Below are 24,426 nucleotides of genomic sequence, written 5' to 3'. Positions count from 1 at the left end.
TGTGTCCTAAAGTCCATTCTCTACGTCTGCATCTTTATATCTGTCCTGCCCCTCGGTTCATCAGAACGATTTTTTTTTGATTCCATATATATGTGTTACCATATGTTTTTTTTTTTTTTCTCTTTCTGACTTACTTCACTCTGTATGACAGGCTCTAGGTCCATCTGCCTCACTACAAATAACTCAATTTCATTTCTTTCTATGGCCGAGTAATATTCCATTGTATATATGTGCCACATCTTCTTTATCCATTCATCTGTCAATGGATACTTAGGTAACTTCCATGCCCTGGCTATTGTAAATAGTGCTGCAATGAATATTGGGGTACATATCTCTTTTTGAATTATGGTTTTCTCAGGGTATATGCCCAGTAGTGGGATTGCTGGGTCATATGGTAGTTCTATTTTTAGTTTTTTAAGGAACCTCCATACTGTTCTCCATAGTGGCTGTATCAATTTACATTCTCACTAACAGTACAGGAGGGTTCCTTTTTCTCCACACCCTCTCCAGCATTTATTGTTCCTATATTTTTTGATGATGGCCATTCTGACTGGTGTGAGGTGATGCCTTATTGTGGTTTTGATTTACATTTCTCTAATAATTAGTGATGTTCAGCAACTTTTCATGTGTTTGTTGGCAATCTGTATATCTTTTTTGGAGAAATGTCTGTTTAGGTCTTCCACCCATTTATAGATTGGGTTGTTTGTTATTTTGATATTGAGCTGCATGAGCTGCTTGTATATTTTGAAGATTAATCTTCTGTCAGTTGCTTCATTTGCAAATATTTTCTCCCACTCTGCAGGTTGTCTTTTTGTCTTGTTTATGGTTTCCTTTACTGTGCAAACGCTTTTAAGTTTCATTAAGTCCCATTTGTTTATTTTTGTTTTTATTTCCATTATTCTAGGAGGTGGGTCAAAAAAGATTTTGCTGTGATTTATGTCATAGAATGTTCTACCTATGTTTTCCACTAAGAGCTTTACAGTGTCTAGCCTTACATTTAGGTCTTTAATCCATTTTGAGTTTATTTTTGTGTATGGTGTCAGGAAGTATTCTAATTTCTTTCTTTTACATGTAGCTGTCCAGTTTTCCCAGCACCACTTAATGAAGAGGCTGTCTTTTCTCCATTATATATTCTTGCCTCCTTTATCAAAGATAAGGTGAGCATATGTCCGTGAGTTTATCTCTGGACTTTCTATCCTGTTCCATTGATCAATATTTCAGTTTTTGTGCTAGTACCATACTATCTTGATTACTGTAGCTTTGTAGTATATTCTGAAGTCAAGGAGCCTGATTCCTCAAGCTCCATTTTTCTTTCTCAAGAAAGAATGCTCTGGCTATTCAGGTTCTTTTGTGTTTCCACACAAATTGTACAATATCTTTTTCTAGTTCTGTGAAAAATGCCATTGGTAGTTTGATAGGGATTGCATTGAATCTGCAGATTGCTTTGGGTACTATAGTCATTTTTACAATGTTGAGTCTTCCAATCCTAGAACATGGTATATCTCTCCATCTGTTTGTATCATCTTTAATTTCTTTTATCAGTGTCTTATAGTTTTCTGCATACAGATCTTTTGCCTCCTTAGGTAGGTTTATTCCTAGGTATTTTACTCATTTTGTTGTAAAGGAAAATGTGAGTGTTTCTTTCATTTATCTTTCTGATTTTTCATTATTGATGTATAGGACTGAAAGAGTTTTCTGTGCATTAATTTTGTATCCTGCTACTTTACCAAATTCATTGATTAGCTCTAGTAGTTTTCTTGTGGCATCTTTAGGACTTTCTATGTATAGTATCATGTCATCTGCAAAGAGTGACAGTTTACTTCTTTTCCAGTTTGGATTCTTTTTTTTTTTTAATTTCTCTTCTCTGATTGCCATGGCTAAAGCTTCCAAAACTAGGTTGAATAATAGTGATGAGAGTGGGCACCCTTGTCTTCTTCCTGATCTTAGAGGAAATGCTTTCACCTTTTGAGATAATTGATTGAGAGTGATGTTAGCTGTGTGTTTGTCATATATGGCTTTTATTATGTTGAGGTACGTTCCCTTTATACCCACTTTCTGGAGAGTTTTTTATCATAAGTGGGTCTTGAATTTTGTCAAAAGCTTTCTCTGCTTCTATAGAGATTATCATGTGGTTTTTATCCTTCAATTTGTTAATATGGTGCATCACATTGATGATTTGTGTATATTGAAGAATCCTTGCATTTCTGGGATAAACCCCACTTGATCATGGTGTATGATCTTTTTAATGTGCTGTTGGATTCTGTTTGCTATTATTTTGTTGAGGATTTTTGCATCTATGTTCATCAGTGACATTGGCCTGTAATTTTCTTTTTTTGTGACATCTTTGTCTGATTTTGGTATCAGGCTTATTGTGGCCTCGTAGAATGAATTTGAGAGTGTTCCTCCTTCTGCTACATTTTGGAAGAGTTTGAGAAGGATAGGTTTTAGCTCTTCTCTAAATGTTTTTTTTTTTTTTTTTTTAGAATTCGACCTTGAAACCATCTGCCCCTACACTTTTGTTTGTTGGAAGATTTTTAATCACAGTTTCAATTTCAGTGCTTGTGATTGTCCTGTTCATATTTTCTACTTCTTCCTGCTTCAGTCTTGGAAGGTTGTACTTTTCTAAGAATTTGTGCATTTCTTCCAGGTTGTCCATTTTATTGGTGTACAGTTGCTTGTAGTAGTCTCTCATGATCCTTTGTATTTCTGCAGTGACAGTTGTTACTTCTCCTTTTTCATTTCTAATTCTGTTGATTTGAGTCTTCTCCTTTTTTTTTTTCTGATGAGTCTTATGCAATGTCTTTTTGGGCTCACCATTACCCCAGTTGCCTGCAGGCACAGTGCTTGGTAAATAATACATATTCAAAACAGTTTTTTTTTAAAGTAATTAAATTAATAGTTTTGAAGATCTCAAAGTATGGTAAAATATTTACATTTCAATGTGCATATTGATTATTTTTTAAAACTCTAATCTTTGGATTCCCTGGTGGTGTAGTGGTTAAGAATCCACCTGCCAATGCAGGGGACATAGATTTGAGCCCTGGTCTGGAAAGATACCACGTGCCACAGAGCAACTAAGCCTGTGCACCACAACTACTGAGCCTGCGCTCTAGAGCCCATGAGCTACAACTACTGAGCCTGCATACCACACTACTGAAGCCCACACACCTAGACCCCGTGCTCTACAACAAAGAGAAGCCACTGAAATGAGAAACCTATGCATCACAACGAAGAATAGCCCCTGTTCACCACAACTAGAGAAAGCCCACACACAACAACAAATACCCAACACAGCCAAAATAAATAAAGTAAAAAAAAAAAAAAAACCTAGCCTTACTAGTCTAGAGAATAAATTACTTTCAATGGTGCAAAAATCGGATTTTTGTTTTGCAACATTAAATAACAGCAGAAAGTAGAGCTGTCTTTATTAAATTCAGAGAGTACACTATTGAATGAGCAGTGATCATTGAGTGCAATTTAAATTATAAGAAACAAGAGAATACAGGAGCTAAGAATTGTGTTTTTAAAATCTAACAGGTAACAAAAATCAGACAGGAGAATATAAAATACTAGGAAGAATTCTTCAATGATTATATATATGACTGAATGAAGACTGGGAAGTAGGGGAATGTTCATAGCTCATCCAGTAACCACTGACTCCCTATAGCAGCATTCATGGATTTTAGATCCTGTAATTTCATGTAAGGGAACCAGACTGTGTACGACATGGATATCTTAGAATCATCACATCAGATAATTGAATATGTTATCTGCTTAGTTAAAATCATCATTATGGAGAATCAACTTTGGAAAAAGAAATGGATTATCTACTAAGAAAAGCCATCTAGATTTAGGTTAAAATCTACAATCTTAAAGGTATCAGCTGACTCAGAATTCATGCTTCCTGCCTGCCACTATTAATATTACATAATTTGGAGGAACAAAGTCAAAAAACAAAACAATATGAAGGACAGCATAAAAGGAAACAAACTTACAAATTACAAAAATCAGAAATGTTAAACCATCAAGAAACAAAATCGTTCAAGTAGTTGGGTAACAATAAGGGAGCTGTCTAAAACTGTTCATAAAACTGAGGATTTTATAAACAAGGTTATAGAGATTCAGTGGTTAAGTAACTTGTCCCATTATATGAAGCTTATAGATATCAAAAATAAGATTAAAATTTAGGCTTTCTGACTCCAAAACCATGATGTGCCTAAAGCTTGCAACATTATGGCATATCTCTCAGATTCATACACTTTTCTTGGAAATGAAAATTAGTAAAAACTATTTGAAAACCAGTGTGGCATTTTTGTATCAAAAGCAAAAAATTTCAATAATCTTAGACCCCACAATCACCTGTCTGGAATTCTATTCTTGGGAATTATTCCAATATGTGGAAAAAAATGTACATGAACATATTCGTGGAAACATTTTAATTAAGAGAGGAAAAGTTGGAAGCTACCCAAATGTTCCACAATAGAAAAGTGGTTAAATGATATTTGGTACACAAGGCATATGATAGACTTTTAGTATTGATATAAAAAATGGAAAAATATTTATATGTGACTATAATGTTAGAGAAGAAAAGTAGGTACATAATTATATTAACTATATGTAATAAAAAATACAGGAAGGGATAAACACACACACAAAAAAATCCCCAATTGTGTGAGGGTGATAAAATAGCAGGTTATCTATTCTTCCAGTTTCAGATATTTATGTCTTTTTAAATGTTTTTAACTTCATTTCAAGTGATTTCATACAGAGTTCAAAGTTTATAGGTTGATAAATTCTATCATCAGGATAGAATTGAATCATGATGAAATAAATTGAATGAAGAGGAAGTTTCAACTTTCAAAGGTGCAGTGTGACTTATGAATACTATATTACATCAATTCCAAGTTAAGAATCACTAATTAAGCATGATGTTAAACTCCAAATATTTTTCTGTTTTTCTGATTTACCCTATCCTCCATCAAAAAAAAATGTAGTAAATAAAATTATTATTTCACTATGAAGGTCGTAGCTTCTCCAGCTCTATTTTTCAGTATGCCAGAAAGAGAAATAATGTGTGGAGTTTTTAGATTTATCACAGGTTTTACCTGGTGCAGCTAGTATTTGTGTTTTCTCACAATCAGTTACTTCCGAACATTTTATCTTTTACTTGGGTTGTTTAATTTTGTGGTGATTCATCAGAAAATTAAACATTCAATATTTAACCTAAGTGTCCATCGACAGATGAATGGATAAAGAAGATGTGGCACATATATACATTGGAATGTTAGCCATAAAAAGAAACAAAAATGAGTTATTTTTAGTGAGGTGGATGGACCTAGAGACTGTATTACAGAGTGAAGTAAGTCAGAAAGAGAAAAACACCCCCCGTATGCTAACACATATAAATGGACTCTAAAAAAAAAATGGTCCTGAAGAACCTAGGGGCAGGACAGGAATAAAGACGCAGACGTAGAGACTGGACTTGAGGACACGGGGAGGGGGAAGGGTAAGTGGGGACGAAGTGAGAGAGTAGCATGGGCATATATACAGTACCAAATGTAAAATAGATAGCTAGTGGGAAGAAGATGCATAGCACAGGGAGATCAGCTTGGTGCTTTGTGACCACCTAGAGCAGTGGGATAGGGAGAGTGGGAGGGAGATGCAAAAGGGAGAGGATATAAGGATATATGTATACGTATAGCTGATCATTTTGTTATACAGCAGAAACTAACACACCATTGTAAAGCAATCATTCTCCAATAAAGATGTCAAAAAGAATTCAATATTTAGAAGTCCAGAATTTGTATTGAAATCTGTGTTTGTATCAAAATCTGTAATTTGCTGAATTTAATCACACTCCACTCCCTCAAATATATATATATACATTTAACTAACTTAAAATAATCTAGCCAATTAAAGAAAATTGAAGCAGAGACCTAGAAATCAGATATATCACTGGGAAGGAGAAAGATACACATTTGTTCATCCAACAACATCTCATCAAATTTTGTAGTTTGAAAATAACTTAGATTTCTTCAGTTAAAAGTATGCTTGAGACCAAGCAAGATAAGTTAGTTCTTGGAATTGGGACTAATGGGGCAAACATAGTACACAAGGCAGTGTTAGAGCATTTCAGCTTAATCAAACAAATTTCTGAAGTTCAGTCACTCAGCTGTATGCCAGTTCAAATCTATGAAGAGACAGGGATGAGAAATAGAAATTTGATTATGATTATCTTGTTAACCATATCTATATATCTATATCTATATCTATATATATATTCATATTCAAGATCTGTGTAGGTGTGTCAGGCAGTGTTTAATTGTAAAGAACTAAATTACTCTATCTAGTTTAAGTTAGAAGTGTTTTATTATAAGTATTAAATGGTTTACAAAATTATTGAGTTAAATTACCAGACTCCAGGGTGATCTTTCAAGAGAAACTGTTAAAGCTAGTCAATAAGACTAAGCCACCAGGAAGACACTGCTGTCTTCTCAAAACAGGAAGTCTCCATCCCTAGTCCCACACTCCACTGTCATGGTTTGGAAGCCACCATGAACAAGATGGCACCTCATTCAGGAAGCCTCTGTGATCTGGAAGCCTCTGCTATTACTGCTTGCTCCAGAATCTCACCATATTTACTACAATTTGTACCAATAAGATGAATGATTTGTGTCTGGCTCCTTGACTCCCATAAAGCTAATGGTTAGAAAATAAGCCATTCATTTTTGCTGCTACAGTCAGGGGGTGGAGGGGAAAGGAAAAATAATGTCTCCATTACTAAACTCATAGGCAAAAGAAACAGAATTTGTAGAAATTCACTCTCCATCTCATTTTTACTTTCAAATACCAGGCATGGCATCTGACTGGTTAAGCCTAAAACATATTCAGAGCCCTAACTGCAAGGGAGTCTTGGAAGTATGATTCTTATCTTTGCATTTCTTCAGTCCAGGAAGACACTAGAATGAGGGTGAAATGGATGCTGAAAGCTAAAGTACCATATCCCTTTGGTTACTCAACATCCATACACATCCTTCTTCCCATTCAACAACTCCCCAAAAGCAACAACTGGCAATGACAATGCTCCATTGTGCAAATATCTCTTAAACAAATGAAAATGTACCCACCATCTCCCTAAAAGGGAGAGCCAAGGAAATTTCCATTAGTCCATCTGCCCATCGCCTGTAATGAACTACATTAGAAATTTACCTACCCACAACACTCTATCACAAGAAAGGAAGGGGCCCAGGTTATTTAATATTTAGATATAAAACAGTATAAGGAAGAAAATATGGTTCTTACAGTCTTCATTTCATAAGGCTGCAGTTATAATTTGTAACTTTCTTCTTCCTCTACCCATTTCTTACTCCCTTTGTCTTTAGCCATCATCTAGGCTCGTAGACGCATTTTAAAACGGTACAGTGACTCAAATGTTTTTTTTTTTCCTGAGAGGTAGGAGCCTACAGTGACTTCTTATGGCCCCAAGGAACTGGTAGTCCTAGGCATGCTCCAGAATATCTCAAGTTCCAAACAAACTCCTCACTGCCCAAATTTTGTAGCATCAACCTTAGGTAAACCAGAATCTGGAAAATGTGATGTTTGGTTTTCTAGCCTGCAGAGTAGAAAAAGCACTTGAAGGAGGATGAAATGTTTGCAGCAGTCCACTTCTTTCACCACAGTAATTAATTGGAGAAAGAAGAATTACTCTTCCATTATTTTTACCACAATAAATAAGTAGGGGGAAAATTAACTACTCTCTTGTGCCTTTATGCATGGCTAAATTCCAGTAAGGTTAAGCTTTAGGTACACAGAGATAATTATTGAATCTCATAAAGGGGTCAAGATCTGTATGAGACCAGCCACCAAGAGCTCATAACCAGGGAAGACCACCTCAATGAACAAATTGTGCTTTGACAAAGAGCTGTTCCCTTCTGCCGCCCTCCCATATCCTAGCAAAGCCATTTCTCTGCATTTAAACAATTCCAAATTATCATGAGTGTTCTGTCGCCTCCCCTCTGTTAAATCCATCCAGCTGTGTGATTCACCTTTGTGTGGGGCCCAGGAGGAAATATTTCTCATGCCTCTTTCTCAAATAATTCATTAAAAGCCCCATGGCTTTGAATGGGAAATGGTTCTGATGACCTATGAGAAAAGAACTTCTTCAATTCCTTTGAATGATTCTTCATACTACCAGGGTACAAGGTAGCACCTTTCGTTGCTTTGCTGAGTACTGCTAAGTTGCTGCGGTTTACACAGATGCAAATTATGCAGTGGCCAAGACAGTGATTTTAGCCTCATTAGTAGAACCTGTTAATTGGATGATACAGGAGTGATTTCCCAGGGATCGGTTTGAGAAACATCCAAAGGAAAAAAAAAAATCAACAATCATAAGCACAGGGGAAACTTTAAAATTAATCTTTCATGTTGACAGATTGGCTATCGGAAAGACATGGAACAAGAAGATGCAGCAGAAACCATCAAAACTAGGGGGAATGAGTCATCTGTCATCCTGACAGGATTAGAAGGAAATACATTATATCACTTCACAGTGAGAGCTTATAATGGAGCTGGATATGGGCCACCTAGCAGTGAAGTGAGTGCAACCACAAAGAAATCCCGTAAGTGACCTGGGCTTTTTGTTTGTTTCAGACAAAAGGGAAACATCTTTTAACATTTCTGAAAGCCATGTGAGGTACATAAAAAGCAGAATTGAAGACGAGTTTTGATTTATAGTCTTGCTTCAATGCTTAGATCTGAATTCCAAAACTAGCTCAGAAAATGTTGTATTCATAGTAGATAAGGGTTATCTTCCTGTGAAACAAGGCTAAGCGATTTTGACACAGAAGGGAGATAAAAGGATTCAGGTTCAAAAGCTCAGCAGAGTAGCTATTAAAATGACACTCCTGGGGCTTCCCTGGTGGCGCAGTGGTTGAGAGTCCGCCTGCCGATGCAGGGGACACGGGTTCGTGCCCCGGTCTGGGAAGATCCCACATGCCACGGAGCGGCTGGGCCCGTGAGCCATGGCTGCTGAGCCTGCGCATCCGGAGCCTGTGCTTCGCAACGGGAGAGGCCACAACAGTGATAAGCCCGCGTACCGCAAAAAAAAAAAAAAAAAAAAAAAAAAAAAAAAAAAAAAAAGACACTCCTGGAGCAAAACCTTCCTTATCTGACTCTAGCTGGAAAGAAGCCTATGGTGCCAGTCAACTAAAAAAGACTGATATACTCACAAGAAAAGACTGAGCACAAGAAAAGACTGAAATACTCACAAGGATTTAAGTGAATAAATGTATTTAAGACTCTTCGTCCACTCACTTTCACTTTTTATTTTGTAGCCCCAAGTCAAGCACCTAACAACCTCAGGTGGGAGCAGCAAGGCTCTCAGCTTTCTCTGGACTGGGAACCTGTCAGACCATTAGCCAACGAGTCTGAAGTCATGGGCTACAAGGTCAGTGTTTTTTCACTCTCTTGGATAGACTCTCATCTAAAAAATTGCTAACGTGAGGATGTGTAATTTAAAAGGTGTATAAAGATCTATTAACATACATATCTTTTTCTCAATCATTTTTCTACCTGTATCTTAGAAAGAGCCTTCCTGCCGTGGGTAATCCAAAGCAATCAAAATCAGTTTCAGCTACACAAGGCACAAGAAGGGAATGGGTAGGGAAGACAACAATTTGAATACAGGGTAAAAATGGCTCCATGAAACAGTGTCAGGACAAGCAGAACTTAGAGAGTTTTGGCATTCTCTTCCCAAAGACAAACTGTCCTGGCAGATGGAAAAGACTGGACTACATAGTTTGAGTAGAAAGACTTTCCATTAGCAAAGAAACACAAGTAGAAAAAATGCTAGTTTCAGCACGGGGGATAGGAAAGAGACCATGGAGAGAGACAGCAAGCTCCAAAATAGATACAACATTTCACATATGGTCATCCTGCTATGTGCCAGCAAGAGATCTGCAAATATAAAAATGTTTAGGCAGTTTGTTTTTCAAAAACAGCTTTGTCTCTGATTTTAAAATATGTGGTCAATATATTGAATTGGCTGAATTTCAAATTCTTTTTCCATGACATCAGATTCTATTTGTCTTAAACTCATACTGATTCATTAGTGGAATATTATTTATAGCAGATTTTTTTTAATTTCAGTGATAATATTTGACTGACAAGCATCATTTGGGTGGCTGTTCAACTATCAGAGATGGTAACACAGCACTTTGTATATAAAGTGCTAAAATTCTGAAGCTAAAAACTGAAAAAGTTATAAATGGAATATATTTTTAAGTTAGATAATTCCCATTAAGAATATCTTAAGGCACAAACTGTAGCAATTCTTACAGACTATGATTGCTATGGATCATAGACATCCTCACAATTAAACACTCACACTCAAATCTGTCCTAATCCTCGTGGGTATTGAATTTGATCTTTGGGGGGAGGGTAGATGTGCCATCTTCTGTATCCTTCTCTTAGTCCTCTTCTTTCCACATCCTTCCCCTCATTCTCACAACTTGTATTCTAAGGCAAAGATATCCTTCAATGCTTAAGGATAGCAGTCTGGCCAGAAATGGTGATGGACCATCCGAGAACCAATCTAATATCATTAGAACTCTGGCAAACAATCTCCCAAACTGGAGAGGCAAATAGACGCAAGAAAGAGCTAGATAAAAGCATATGACTGCCTAGAAGAGCCATTTGGCTTCAGGCACATTTCAGGTGAGAAAAGATATACCATACAACCTGGAGAATATATGAGCCTCGGCATAGGGCTTCCAGGTGGGATGACCCTCCTTGTTGCTCGCATTTGCCACTTCTACCTCTGCCATTGCTCCCCTCTTTACATGTGACTGTCTCCCCAACCTGTTTATATATGATTGAAAGCAAGGCCTCTGTCTTACTCATCTCTTTATCCCTAACATTTCTAGAGTGGGTGGATAAATTAATTTTTGACCCAACTTGAGGTATTTTATGTGATTACTCAAAAGTGTGTATTATCAGCTGTGTGTTTTTCCTATCATGGCCTTCCTATGTGTTGTGGTGGAATGGGAAAAGAGCATTGACTTCTGAGCCAGACAGATTTCAGTTCAAATCCCAGTTGTGTAACTTTGAGCTAGTTGCTTAACTTGAGTTTCATTTTAACTTCAAAAAAATGCAAAAATAATAACATATTATATAGATTATTTTAAGGATTAAGTAAGATAATTTGTGTAAAATGCTTAGCATATAGGAAGTGCTCATTGAAAAATAGCTACTGTCTTTCTTATTGTTATTGGAAGAATTCCACCTAGTAAGGTGGAATTTTTAAATATTTTAACAGAAAAAACTGATCTTTAAAATTTGCCTGCTAGTTCTGTCTCAATGAAGACAGCACAAGTCACCTAGAATACATTGTTGTGGAGGGGGTAATCACTAACATGGCCCATCTTAGTTGTATAAATAATGACAAGTAGGTACATGTTGACAGAGGATTTTTTTCTTTTATTTCCTTGAAATGGTCTCACCTCCTTATGTCCCTGAGAAGGAAAATCTAGCACCTAAGAAAGGACTCTGCTGATAACAAATGGAGTGAGACCTCAAAGCCTGTTCTTCTGCAACTAAACCTTATTACAACTTCTGATGTATGGGCTAATCCCCAGTTAGAGACTTACTGGCAGGAATGACACAAAGGGCCCTGCAAGGGAAAGGGGACTTCAGATTGATGATTGAGGCTTAACATAGAGCCTGGATTCTCCTGGGAAGGTCTGGTTTTCACAGGGCAGGTGACTAAGCACAAAAGCTCCTATTGACACAGGCATAATGGAACAGGAATAGGATTAGAAACAGTAGCTGTGAATATTTACTAAAGAGGTGGAACCCAGATGACACAAGCTTGGAGCCCCCTTTTCTGAGCATGAGTTGGAGGAGAACTACTGCAGCCTTAGGCAAGGATCTGCATGCAGTGAAAGAGATGTACCATCTGGAGGGAGGTTCACACAAATATGGAGTGGCTAGTATGGTACTCAGAGGGAGAAGACTTTGATTCCTACTACATCCCAAAAAAAACTACTGCCAGACCAAGAGTGGCACCACTGTATTAGTGAGCCCCATCTTCTTAAACATAATTGTGTGTGGCTGTCACAAAAAAAATTAACAAAATTAGGGACATGTCAACACACTAATCTTTTCTCTTTCCATGAGGTAATTTGAGGTAAGCTTGCTGTATTAAGACTAAGTTTGCCTCTTGAGATTCTTGGAAATTTTGCAGTAGAGGATTTCCTGCTAATCAGGGCAAGAGAGAGCTTCCACGATTAATTGCAATATCAAAAGGAAAGTAAATTTATTTTTACTTTTTGTCCTGGCCAAGTGACTTTGCTTGTAAAAGCAAAAGAGATCACTAGAAATATACATGGTATGTAAATTTGAAGCTGGAAACTAGGAGTTAATGCCTGAGGTTTAAAGTGCAGGGATTGTATATTCCATGTTTTATATCAAGTCCAGTTTAAGATGGATGAATTAAGAAAAAATCCTCATCTAGAAAATTTCCAGATTGTGAAAATGATTGAAATGTGATAAATATGGAGAAAAATGGATTTGTTCCATAGATTTGATCAATAAATAATCCATTAATCTCTTCTTTTTTATAGTTAAGATATCATATACTGGATACAATGTATTCTCAAAAAAATAAACCACACACACACAAACAGCAGAGCTTGGAATTAGACAAATCCATTTTCTAAGGAAGCATGAATCTTACTCCTTTACTTGATTCCACAGATTGAGGTGTCAGCAACATACATAAGGACAAGATATTACCAGAGAAAGATACAATAACAAGGGAAATTGGTTCAAAGTTGTTAAGAGAAAAAGAAGGTCTCCCCACCACAAAATCTTATCAGGGACTTCAAAAGTGACCAACATTATAGTGAAAGAACGATGGAATTGAACCATATATGACAGTGTCACAGGAAACACATCAAAATTGTATCTATTCAGATAAATAGAATTATCTAGTACTGAAATTTCTCACTGCTCTTTGAGACTGTCCAAGAGAACTTGGACTTCTTGGGATTTTGTTTAAGAATTCCAGATTTAATAGTAATACTTTTAAGGTATCACAGCTTCTATTAACAAGCAAGAGGAATAGAAGCATGAAGAACAAGAAAAATGCTGGAAAATAATTGTCGTTTGTAGACTTGGCTACAAATTATTTCCACTCAAACAAAATAGCTTCCCACCTAAAAATATGAGTCAAATTTGGGAGTTTATTTAGAATATCCATAACTTCTTCAGGTCATTTTAATATTTGACTTTTTCTTTTACATTTCCCAATTCAGATTAGCTACATATTTTCTCTCTCTCTCTCTCTCTCTATATATATATATATATATATATATATATATATATATATGTGTATATATATATATATATATATATATATATATATAAAATCAGGAAAGTGGAACAAAAACTTCAAAGAAATTTCCTAATTTAACTTATTTTTCCCAAATAAGTATTTTTAAATGAAGAAAACTTTGTTTTTATGACTCCACTAGCTTGGGGTCTGAATCTAGAATCCTTACTAATTTTGGCACATGTTATGTCTGTTACTACCACTTCCAAAGAAATGCCAATAACAAAACTAAAGTATATTTAGCCATAATTCTCCTTAATGATCTTGAGAATGGAGAATTTTTTTCTTTGTACTGTGAAAGAAACTTACCAAGATTATAAAGTAAAACAGCCATCTTATCCCCACCTTATTCTCCTTATACAGACTTAAACTTAAGTGAAAGAGAAAATAAATGCTAAATACACAGGGGCTATGCTTTCCCTTGTGCAAATATCCCCTTCCCCACCAAGACAGATTTCTGTCCATTGGAAGACAAAAGCACTCAGAGGAAATTCAGGATAAGGGCTTCAGCCTACATATCAAGAAAACAGGGTCTCATTTTTCTGTCTATATCTAGAAATATCCTTTCCCAGATATATGACCTCTTCACCATACATCTTCTCCCTCACCTCTACTTTCTGATATTTATAGAGCTAGGGAGAGTATGGGGAAAATCAGGCTCAAAGCTTACTAGTTATTATATGATCCATCAATAGAGACAGAAATTTTTGTTTGTTTATTCCATTTAGATATCATTTAGGGCCTTCTAGACTCCTGAGATATAGGTACACTTGAACTGAAATTGTATTCCACAGCCTGTGGATCTTTGAAGTCCATCCCTATATTTCTCCAGCTTCTCAGGGAGCCTAAGGTCTGTGGCCATTCTGGTCTCCTTGATTTCTTGTATCTTACAGCTGTTCCTTTATCTTACACTTACTCCAAATATGGGACTCAGCCTCTTTCCTGTGATCCCTACAAGTTAATTCAGGGATCATATATAATGGTTTATACCATCATTTCTATATTTGATTATGCTTATATTTTTTCATCATAAAATATTTTTTTAAAGATTAAAACAGAAATGGCTTGTATAATGTCAAGTATATACATATACAAAGAAGACTTTATGGAAATGTCAGTGGGAGATAGAGTGAAAGGCACAACATACAAACAAACATCTGAAAATTGCCATAGGAAGTCCTGTTCTTAAAAGTTCTTGTAGTCACCCTACAGCTTGTGGCTTCTCACTGGTACTTGAGCCTGCCACCTTCTTTGCACCTAGATTCTACTATCTTGCTGATTCCTCCTCACCCACACATTGTCACTGGGGTTTTGGATCCCTCACCCACTTTTGTGAAGAACAATTGTACCCAAGATGCTCAGCAAGTGAATAGCCCTTCCATTTAATAGGATCCATCCTTCCAATGACACTTGTGGGTGAAACTAGCAAAAATTTATTCTGTTATATTTTTAGGCACACTCACACCATTATTGTTACTATCAGACATATAAACTAGTCATTTCTAGATCATGCCTTCGAGAATAACAGGACTGCACTAATTTTTTGTTTAGGATCATCTCTTTGGCTAAGTTTTTTAAGTAGAATTTGAGAATAGTCTTGACAATAGACAATTTTCTTTATGCCTAGAGATAGCCATCATTGCAACTTCCAATCTATAAATGTCCAGATTCTCAAAGTACTCCCTGGTCTTCTCACTGTCAATAACTCTTTCTGACATGTCTTGATAACTCCTTAACTTTCTCATATTTCTCATTCGTAGTCATGTCTTCTAAATCAGTACTTTAAAATGAGCAAAGATTCTCTAAATCACACAAGACTAACCATTAATTTAATGTATCTTTTCACTTAGTATACCTACTTATTGACTCATAGCACTGCATCTCCCTGGATGTATTGTTAAAAACCACACTTAATCTCAAACTTCTTTTGCTACCATTAACTGATATTTTCCTGCCTTTACCTTTGTTCCTAAATCTCAACTGATCCACAAATTTTTCTTCAACTCTGGATTTTACAGCCACATTAGATATGCATTACTGACTGCATTTTTCTTTGTCATAAGAATTGTAATTTATTGAACCATAATAACAACATCCTCTAAAATAGTCAATCCCCTGCCAATCCTCACCAATTTACATACTTTTTCGTTGCCATAAATTTGCTTTCTAATTACCTCATGTGGATGAACAGAATTCTAATTCAGTATGTTGCTACAGTCAAAATGAGAAGCATAAATTCTGATACAATTTTCATTTTTTAAAGCCAAAAGAACGTGCTATAGGCATCCTCCTAGAAATGTTTCTGATTCCCAAATCTGTACCACTCTGTACATGGCTATAGCATCAAATATATTTCCTACTGCAGCAAGTAGCACACTCGATTGCACTGTTTATCTGTCTCCACTGTTAGACAGTAAGTGCCATGAGGGGACCATATAGTCTTATTCTCTGATGAATCTCCAGCATATAGCACTGTGCCTAACTCACATGAGATACCCAGTAAAATATTTGATGTTGCTCTTGCCACTTCCCAACTATGTTAAACCTATGGCATCCTTCCCTATAAGAATTTCAGTAGATAGAATTATTGCACGTATTTTATACTTTTACAGAGAATTTACTTCTCTCCCAAGACTCCGAATTAAATTTAAATCCATGAAAGATAGAGAAAGTAAATGGAGGCAACATACTTTACCGGAATGCAGAAAGGAGGATCGAGTACAGACACACTTCAATATATGAAAATATTACTTTTCTAAAGTATATTTTTCTTGTATGTAGGTTAGTTCAAGTTCAAAACACATTTTTAATAAACACAAAGTATTATAATTTTTTGTCTAGTCTCCCAAGGAAGTTCATCTTTTATGATGCAAATGAAATACTGACCATTGACAATGAACAATAATAGCAACAGAAAAAGTCGCTTTCTCTTATTAAGCTTACCAGGTCCTGTGCTAGGCATTTTATATGCATTTTCCTAACAAAACCATGAAATAGGTGTTATTATCTCTACTATACAGTACAGGCACTTCAGATTTAGAAAGGTTAGTAACATGCTCAAATTTGCTCAGACAGGAATGTGTAGGAGATTGTTTTTTGTTTTGTTTTGTAAGAGATTGTTTTGAATCCAGATCCGTGAGACTGCAAAGGCATTGTTCTCTCCATTATGCAAAGCAATCATAATACTAACAATTATGATAAAAGCACAAAAGCAATGAAACAATGCAAATGCATTTAAAATCTTAACTGCTGCTACTCGACCATTATACACACACACACACACACACACACACACACACACAAGTTTATTGGGGGCAAATGCATAGAAACAGTATAATACAGTGAAACACCTCTGAAGTGATCATCTGAATACTAATCTTGCAATTCAATTGCTTCTACAGCTAGCCATATGATCTTGTATAAATCGTATAATCTCTATGACATTAGTTTTCTGACCTGTAAACACAGGATAATTCTGTGTCCTAATCTATAGTTATAAAACTCTGTTTGCCATGAATACATGTTCAATTCTAGTACCATGAACAGATGTCAAAAACATTTAACTTGGCTACCCAACGTATCCAAATGCCAATTTACCAAAAGGCAAACACAAAAGTAAAAATAAAAATACTCAATATAATTTTAAGCTTTCAGCTATCTTCTACATTGTTAAGGATTTATTATTGATGTATTTAACAAATTTTCTGATTACTCCTTTCAGATGATTTGAAGATGACAGCTTTGAGTACTCCCTCAGAATACTATTCATCTCAAGAACCAGGAATAACAGACTTTCAATGATCTGCCCCCTCACTACCTACTTCTCTAGCCTCAATTTCTCACTATTCTCAAATGTTTTCTAATGCTATTGCTTTCTTATTGTTTAGATGTATTTTTAATCTTCTTTTATCTCTTTGTAGACTTTTTTTCCTGCCTTTTCCAACTGGTGAACTCTACTTATCTTTAAATACTTAGCTCAGCATCACCTTCTCCTAAAAACCTTCCTTAAACCACCAGATGGAATTAAACTCTCTCTTTTGTATTCCCATAGCCCCTTATGTATACTTCTATTGCTGCATATAACACATACATTGCATTTGCTTACATAACTATCTAAGCTGTAAGCTCCCTGTACCTAGCTCAGAATGTGACATACAGAAGGCAGTCAATAAACATTTGAAATCCTTGATTGAATATCAAATGTGTAAACATCTGATATTATTCCCAGGTATTTTATAGGCAAGAGGGTCACAGCAACAGTCAAATTATTGAAACACAGAAAGCTCAAGCAGTAGTCCCACTCCCTGATGCTGGAGTCTATATTATTGAAGTTCGAGCATGCAGTGAAGGAGGGGATGGAACCGCTAGCTCCCAAATCAGGGTCTCTTCATATTCAGGTAAGTTTTGACACAATAGGTTTAATCTGATAACCACTAACAATATTAAGATGGTGTAAAACTCATCAAAATTAACACGATGGATTGCATGGTTCAGAGACTTTGGAGTTTCTCTTATTTTACTCGGATTTGCTATATGATCCTCCAATTAATACAAACCATGGCAGCCCACTCACAACTGTGGGCTAGAAAAGAGTTAACATTTTCATTAAAATATCTTTATTTGTGAAACTCCCCTGTCTATCCTGAGCTCAAGTAGTGTCTTGCTGGTCATTTGTGCTTTTCATTATTGCTTTTAACCAGTATTGCACTAATTTAATATATTATACCCATTTCTCTATTGTCATTAGATAATGGAAAGTGAGGGACAGGAAAGTTTAAAGGGAATGTTTTTTAACTTAAAATTTGATTGTGTCTATGGATTTCAAAATAAATTATAAATTTCATTGAATATCTTTGTTTTTTTTTTTTTTCTTTTTCCAGCTTTATTGAAATATAATTGATATATAGCATTGTATAAGTTTAAGGTGTACAACTGTTGATTTGATACACTTGTATATTGCAAATATGTACACAGATTTATTGCAAAAATATAGCTAATACCTCCATCACATCATATAACCGCTATTTCTTTTTTGTAGTGAGAACATTTAAAATCTTCATTCTTAACAACTCTCAAGTATATATTACAGTTTTATTAATTATAATCACTTGCTATATATTAGATCTCTAGAACTTATTTGAGCATCATTGTTATTCTTAGCAATATTAATAATTTCTAGCTTTGAGTGAGCCCTTGCTATATGTCAGGCACAGTCATAAGTGCTTTACATACATCATCTTATTTAATCCTCTTAACAATCTTTGAGGTAGGTTGTATTATTCTTGTTTTACAGAGAAAATTTAAGTAACTTGCCTAAGATCACACTATTACTAAGGGGAGGAACCAGGGTTCAACCCCACTGTCATCATTATTACACCAGCAAGAGAAAACTGATTAAAGGAAGGGAGATTTAACAAATTCAGAAGAAAGTAGTCATTTCATTGAGGTAGTCAGAAAAGAAAGGAAAGATTTCATTAAACAAATGTCTCATTGAGAAAATATTGGGCAATTTTTATTAAGGCCTTGTATTAAAATGTTTAATGTACATTTAATTAATAGGTAATTATGAATATTATTTATTGAGCAGTCATTCTCAAGCAGAAGTATCAACCTAGAGGGAAGTATCCAATGATATTCTATAGAACTCTGAATGTGGCTTTATTATATTCAATGTATTGCTCAACTTAGGTTAAGACCAGAGGCATTTCTTAAGATTTTTTTTTTTTTGATGCCACAAAGTGAGATAGAAGGAAAACATAGTGGAGAAAATAATAAGATAGACTGAAACTTTGAGGAAAAGCTGTTGCCATAATACTTGGTAAGTAGATTCTTGCATAAAAATATAAGATGAGATAAAGGACATTATTGGGACAATTGATAAATTTGAATAATGTCTGTAAATTAGATAATATTATATCAACATTAATTTCCTGTTTTTAAAAATTGTACTGTATACATGAAAATATCTTATTTTTAGGGTCTGCACATTAAAATATTTAGGGGTAAAAGTACATCATGTCTTCAACTTATTTTCAAATGGTTCAGGAAATAAATGTATGTATATATAGAGAGAATAATAGAGCAAGAAGATAAAACATAAACATTTAAGGAATCTGGATGAATTCTTTATTTTATTCTCACTACTTTTTGTGCATCTAAAATTATTTCAAAATGAACATTTAAAAATAAAAATCACACGATACAGAAAATCTGACTTTTTTTCAGAAATTCAGGTGAAAAGACCTGAGAACTTAAATATATTGTGGCCACACATAAATTTAATACACTTTATGATTTACTTATAAAATTATAGTTTCAAGAGCAAGAAAGGTAATAATGTCTGTACACTGATTCATTCACAATTGAAATGTTCAGATTTTCAAGAGCACATGGAAGAACTAAATATTATTTCTGAAAAGTGAAAAAGATGACAACTCTCTGCTTGCTTGATAAGTCTTACATTTCTAATAACAACAATACAAAGAGCATTTACTGAGCTCTGGTCGTGTTCTTTCCATTGTGCTAGGTGCTTTCTATATGTCATTTTATTTTATTCTCCTAACAAACTTATGAGTTAAGTACTTTATTATTCTCTGGCTCTCCAAGGTTCCTTTCAACTGTAACACAATCAGATTCTAAAGTATCATCCAAATAATATCAGCCCCAAGATTGAAAGTACTTACAAACACCTTGATTCTCCCATTTATATTTTAATTAACTTGTAACTTCTATTCCATAAAAAGAATTTATCAACTTTTATGTTTTAGTTAATAAAACACTTTGGCCAGTACAACCCATTTCCTGAGTTTTAATGAAGTGAAATCTCATGGTATTTTCTTAGACCGATAAAACATGAGCAACGATTGATTTCATTCTTATCTTTTTCCAAAAACCAAAAGCCTAAGAAGTTGAATGACCTGCTCAAGTGAAATAGTTAATTAGTTTTATATCTGGGACTAGAACATAGTCCAATATTTGTTGTTGTTTGTGTTTTGTTTTGTTTTGCTATGCTGAAATAGCATATTTTTGCTTTGTGGATTCTATGTGGAATTTGAGATATAGATCCTAATTAGCATTATGAAAGTGAGGTTTTTTTTGGAAAAATGTCATGTTAGTTGACTTAACAAGGATGCAGCCACTCTCAAATAAACAGAAAGAATGTTTTCACAGTCATTTATTATGCATGCACATACCACTCCAGTGAGGCTTTGTCATCATGCCTTTCTTATAGCTCACATGTGGCCATGCACTTCACAATGACCCCACTTTGTACAAGCTGAAATATATGTAACACTCCCCAATATGTTGAATAATAGCTTTTATTAGTGCTTTAGCTGTAACAGTTTTCAAAGGAAAGAAGATTTGCTGCTTTCAGAGTGTGTATATGTTTAGTTTACCAAACAAAAGTTACTTCAGCTCTTAAAGAAGCATCTGAAAAATAAATTTAGACTCTATTCTGTAACAAAAATCACACCCAGAATCCTGTTACACTCAGTCTGGTCAGAGAGGATAACGTGACAGAAGGATAATTCCAAAAATCAGTTCATACATTTTATTATTAGTCTATCATGGTTTTAATCAAAGCCAATCATTGTTTTAATAGAGACAACATATAAGAGCATCTCTTTCCACTAATTCCTAGCTCAATGACTTTAAACAAGTTTCTATAATCTTTTTAAGCCCTGGTACCATCAGCAACACCAGGATAAATAATAGCACTTACTGCATAGGAATGTTGTGAGGATCAAATTAAATAACATGTAAGAAGGGCTTTGTACAGTACTTGGCATATAATAAGCATTCATTAAATATCAATCATGATGATGATACTTCCAAAGACCTCTGGCTTGAAGAACCATTCCTGAAGTTAGGTCTAAGAGCCATACTTAGTTTGTGAATTTATGGAGCTATCAAAACTACTTCAGACTAATACATTCAAATCAGTGAGTTTAATCAAGAAACCACCCTAATACATTAACTGAATACAATGTTTTTGTCTCAAGAAGGAATAACTTCTCCTGGGTAGAGGTAAGATTAATGAAAGATGTCTCTTCTTTAACAAGTTTGGCATGAGAATCTATAATTTAAGCCTGCTCAATTGAAACAGTCAAATCAATCAAGGACCCATAAGTAAATTAATAAATTAATATTTTATTATTAAATTTAAAAATTTACGTAAAAAATAAATTATGAATTCTTGTTGCCACAAACTTTTGCTAGTTATTTTTACTCCATTTCCTGAACTGTGTACTATAGAAATTATTTTATTTTCATACCTGGAATTTGGGATATTTTCCGTCAGTGCATCATGTTGAAAATTATACTGAATCTTCTGATTAGGTGTATTTGTTCGACATGACACAACCTTTTTAACACAATATTCCATATAGACTTCTGCCCTCCATATACCTTTTGAGAACCCCAGACAACATCTTGTTTCATAAGCACAAGGAACGCTCTCATCAGAAGGAGGATTGATGTTGCATTCATTTATCTTAACATACCTAAAACAACTCTTTTCTAGCTCAGGCAAAACCAAAATAATTTTGTCCATATAATGCTTCTCTTTTCCACAGGTGGGAAAATCACGAGTGCTCAGTCAACCCTCCACACTCTTTCCACGTCCTCATCATCAGTAACGTTGCTTTTGGCATTGATGATTCCTTCAACCTCTTGGTGAAAACTACAGACTTAATTTGCTTTGCTTTAGCTTGATAACAACAGTGAATAGAGTGTAATGTAAGTGGAGACCCAGGACCTTGAGATAAGTGTTAAAAACTTGGAACTACACATGTTGCACTTACAGGAGGTTAGGGGGAATATTACTTATCCGTCAGGTTTCTCTTTGTTTTTTGTAAATGGAGAGGACAGTTATTGGTCCAATAAAAATATGCAGATTGTATGTAATAAATTTTGTAAGCAAAGGTAATTTCTGTCAAATGTATTATTTACTTTTTGAGTATGTTGGAATTTGATTTTATATCTGATGACCCTGAGTGTGTGCCATCCATTTGTTAAGCAAGTGGTCTCTAGCAGATCTGTTTCAAACACAAATACAAAACTGAGAATGAAAAATTTGCTTAAGACTCCAAGTCTACTGTTTTTCATTTTTCCTTTGGCTGACTATTCCGATTGACAAAGCAGCAGGAGATATAAAAAAATACTTCAACTGTGTGGTCCATTATAGGATAAGTACACAAAAATTTTCTCAAAAAATATTGTATGATTGCATAGTGAAATAGCAAAATTTGTCAATATGCTCTTCTATATGCATCCCTAGAGCAAGTTATTAGGATAGGGAATAAGCCATTTACATTAGTGCAAGGTAAATAGAAAGTGAGTCAAAATGAACTGAAGTGCTATTGTTTTTCATCAAGTACTATGTTATCTAGCTGCAAGTATAGTAAATGTTTATTTTTAATAACAAAATATAAAGTCACAAATATATATATATATATATATATATGATCACTAAAAGCTGCAGATACTGACATGCTGCCAAGGGTGCTAACTTGAAAATGAAATGAATATGGGACAGAGCTTCCCCATTTCCCCACTCATTGCCAAAAAAAGTGTTGTATTAGGCCCAAGGTTTTCTTCTAACTGCAAATAATTTTAAGGACAATGAAAATCTGTTCTGCAAGTAATTTTGCATAGAGATAGTCTATGGATTAAAATGGTTCAAGCATAAAAAATGTTGATTTTTTTAAAGAGTTACATGCATCACATGCCATTAATAAAATCTTACCAACTATTAAAATAAAGAGGACCTCTTGGATAAATTGATTTTTTAAAAAAATTAAGCAGTGTGTGGAAACATGGCCTCAGTACAGGGTCTCAGCTAGTCCATCTAGCCATACACTGCTTAGGAGGTAATACCCATTTGCTCTTTGAGGACTCAACTTGAATCTAAGTGATCCTAGATAGTTGTCAGAAAGTGAGGTGAAACTTTTCTATGTGATGATATTTTACAGATATTCTAACCAGTATGAGAACGTGCCAGAGTTCACATTAGACCCAAGAAGATGCCTGAAGGGATAGTTATTGCAAAACCATATGCCAAAAAATAGCCTGGAGAAACTACCGTTTTACAGGTGTTGTTAATATGAGAACAAAAGGTAGATTATTTTCATTTCCTTTTTTTTTCCCCTTTTTTTAAATTAGTTTCTGCTTTATAACAAAGTGAATCAGTCATACTTCTTTTCCTTTATAAAATCTAAACCTGTTAATTCTATTCGCATCTTTAACAGCAAGCAAAAATGAAACAGTATTGAGCTCAAGCTGCCAGCTCTAAAGGGTAATCCTTGTAGAACCAGAAGAGAGATTGGAGTTTCTGTTCTGAACATCCTCAGAAATTGTGTTCAGAGACACAGAACCACTGTTTGTTTTGGTTACTCATCCTCTTTGCGGGGGATTATGCCCAAGACAACCCTAAACAAACAAGAAGTGATTTAGAAGACTATTTTGGTTAATAGATTATTGTAGTAAATTACCACGGATGGTGAATATCAAAGCCTGTGTATAACGACAACCAAGTGGCCTTCCTTGAGTACCTCCTTTGGAGTGGGAGAGGCTGGACTTTGCATATAGAGGGATGGTAACTGTTTCGCAGGCAAAATATGAGTTCCCCCCAAGTATGGTATAGCTTGCAGGAGCAGATTGTGCATCTGAAAAAACTGCAGCAAGAATATTAAAGAATGGGCAATAATTTTTACTTCATATTTGATGAATCAAATCATTTTCTTCATTTTCCATGGTGTTTCATACTAGACTTAGCGGACTTTAAGAATTGAATTATTACTAAAACTCTTATAAAACAAAGCCCAATGAAGTATAATGTCAATACACGGCAAATTCAAATTAACCAATATTTCTTACTAGCTGATGGATGGTGTGTATCTGACAGAATATTTAAATACAGAATGTCTGATGTATTCTTATAGGAATCAGTGATATGGGATGTTTTTATGCAACATGCACAGAATATGTATTTTGCATCATAAACCTATTAAAAACAGGTTTTAAAATGTTTATGT

The 24,426-nt window shown here is 34.9% G+C and overlaps 1 protein-coding gene across 3 annotated transcripts in view; it reads left to right on the top strand.

Annotated features, from left to right (window-relative positions):
- CNTN5 (contactin 5) overlaps window positions 1-22,070 on the top strand; it is a gene marked incomplete at both ends in the record, with an annotated part of 772,249 nt that extends 750,179 nt beyond the window's left edge. For all 3 annotated transcript variants that reach the window (XM_079707897.1, XM_079707896.1, XM_079707895.1), the window contains 4 exons: window positions 8,432-8,618; window positions 9,333-9,445; window positions 17,619-17,787; window positions 21,967-22,070. In XM_079707897.1, the coding sequence (XP_079564023.1) occupies window positions 8,432-8,618; window positions 9,333-9,445; window positions 17,619-17,787; window positions 21,967-22,070 (573 nt within the window). The remainder of the gene's footprint in view (window positions 1-8,431; window positions 8,619-9,332; window positions 9,446-17,618; window positions 17,788-21,966) is intronic.
- Window positions 22,071-24,426: the final 2,356 nt, after the last annotated feature.

This window comes from Hyperoodon ampullatus (genome assembly GCF_949752795.1).
Source record: "Hyperoodon ampullatus genome assembly, chromosome: 7".
In the NCBI taxonomy this organism is placed as follows: Eukaryota; Metazoa; Chordata; class Mammalia; order Artiodactyla; family Ziphiidae; genus Hyperoodon; species Hyperoodon ampullatus.
This window is presented reverse-complemented; position numbering and strand designations above follow the sequence as displayed.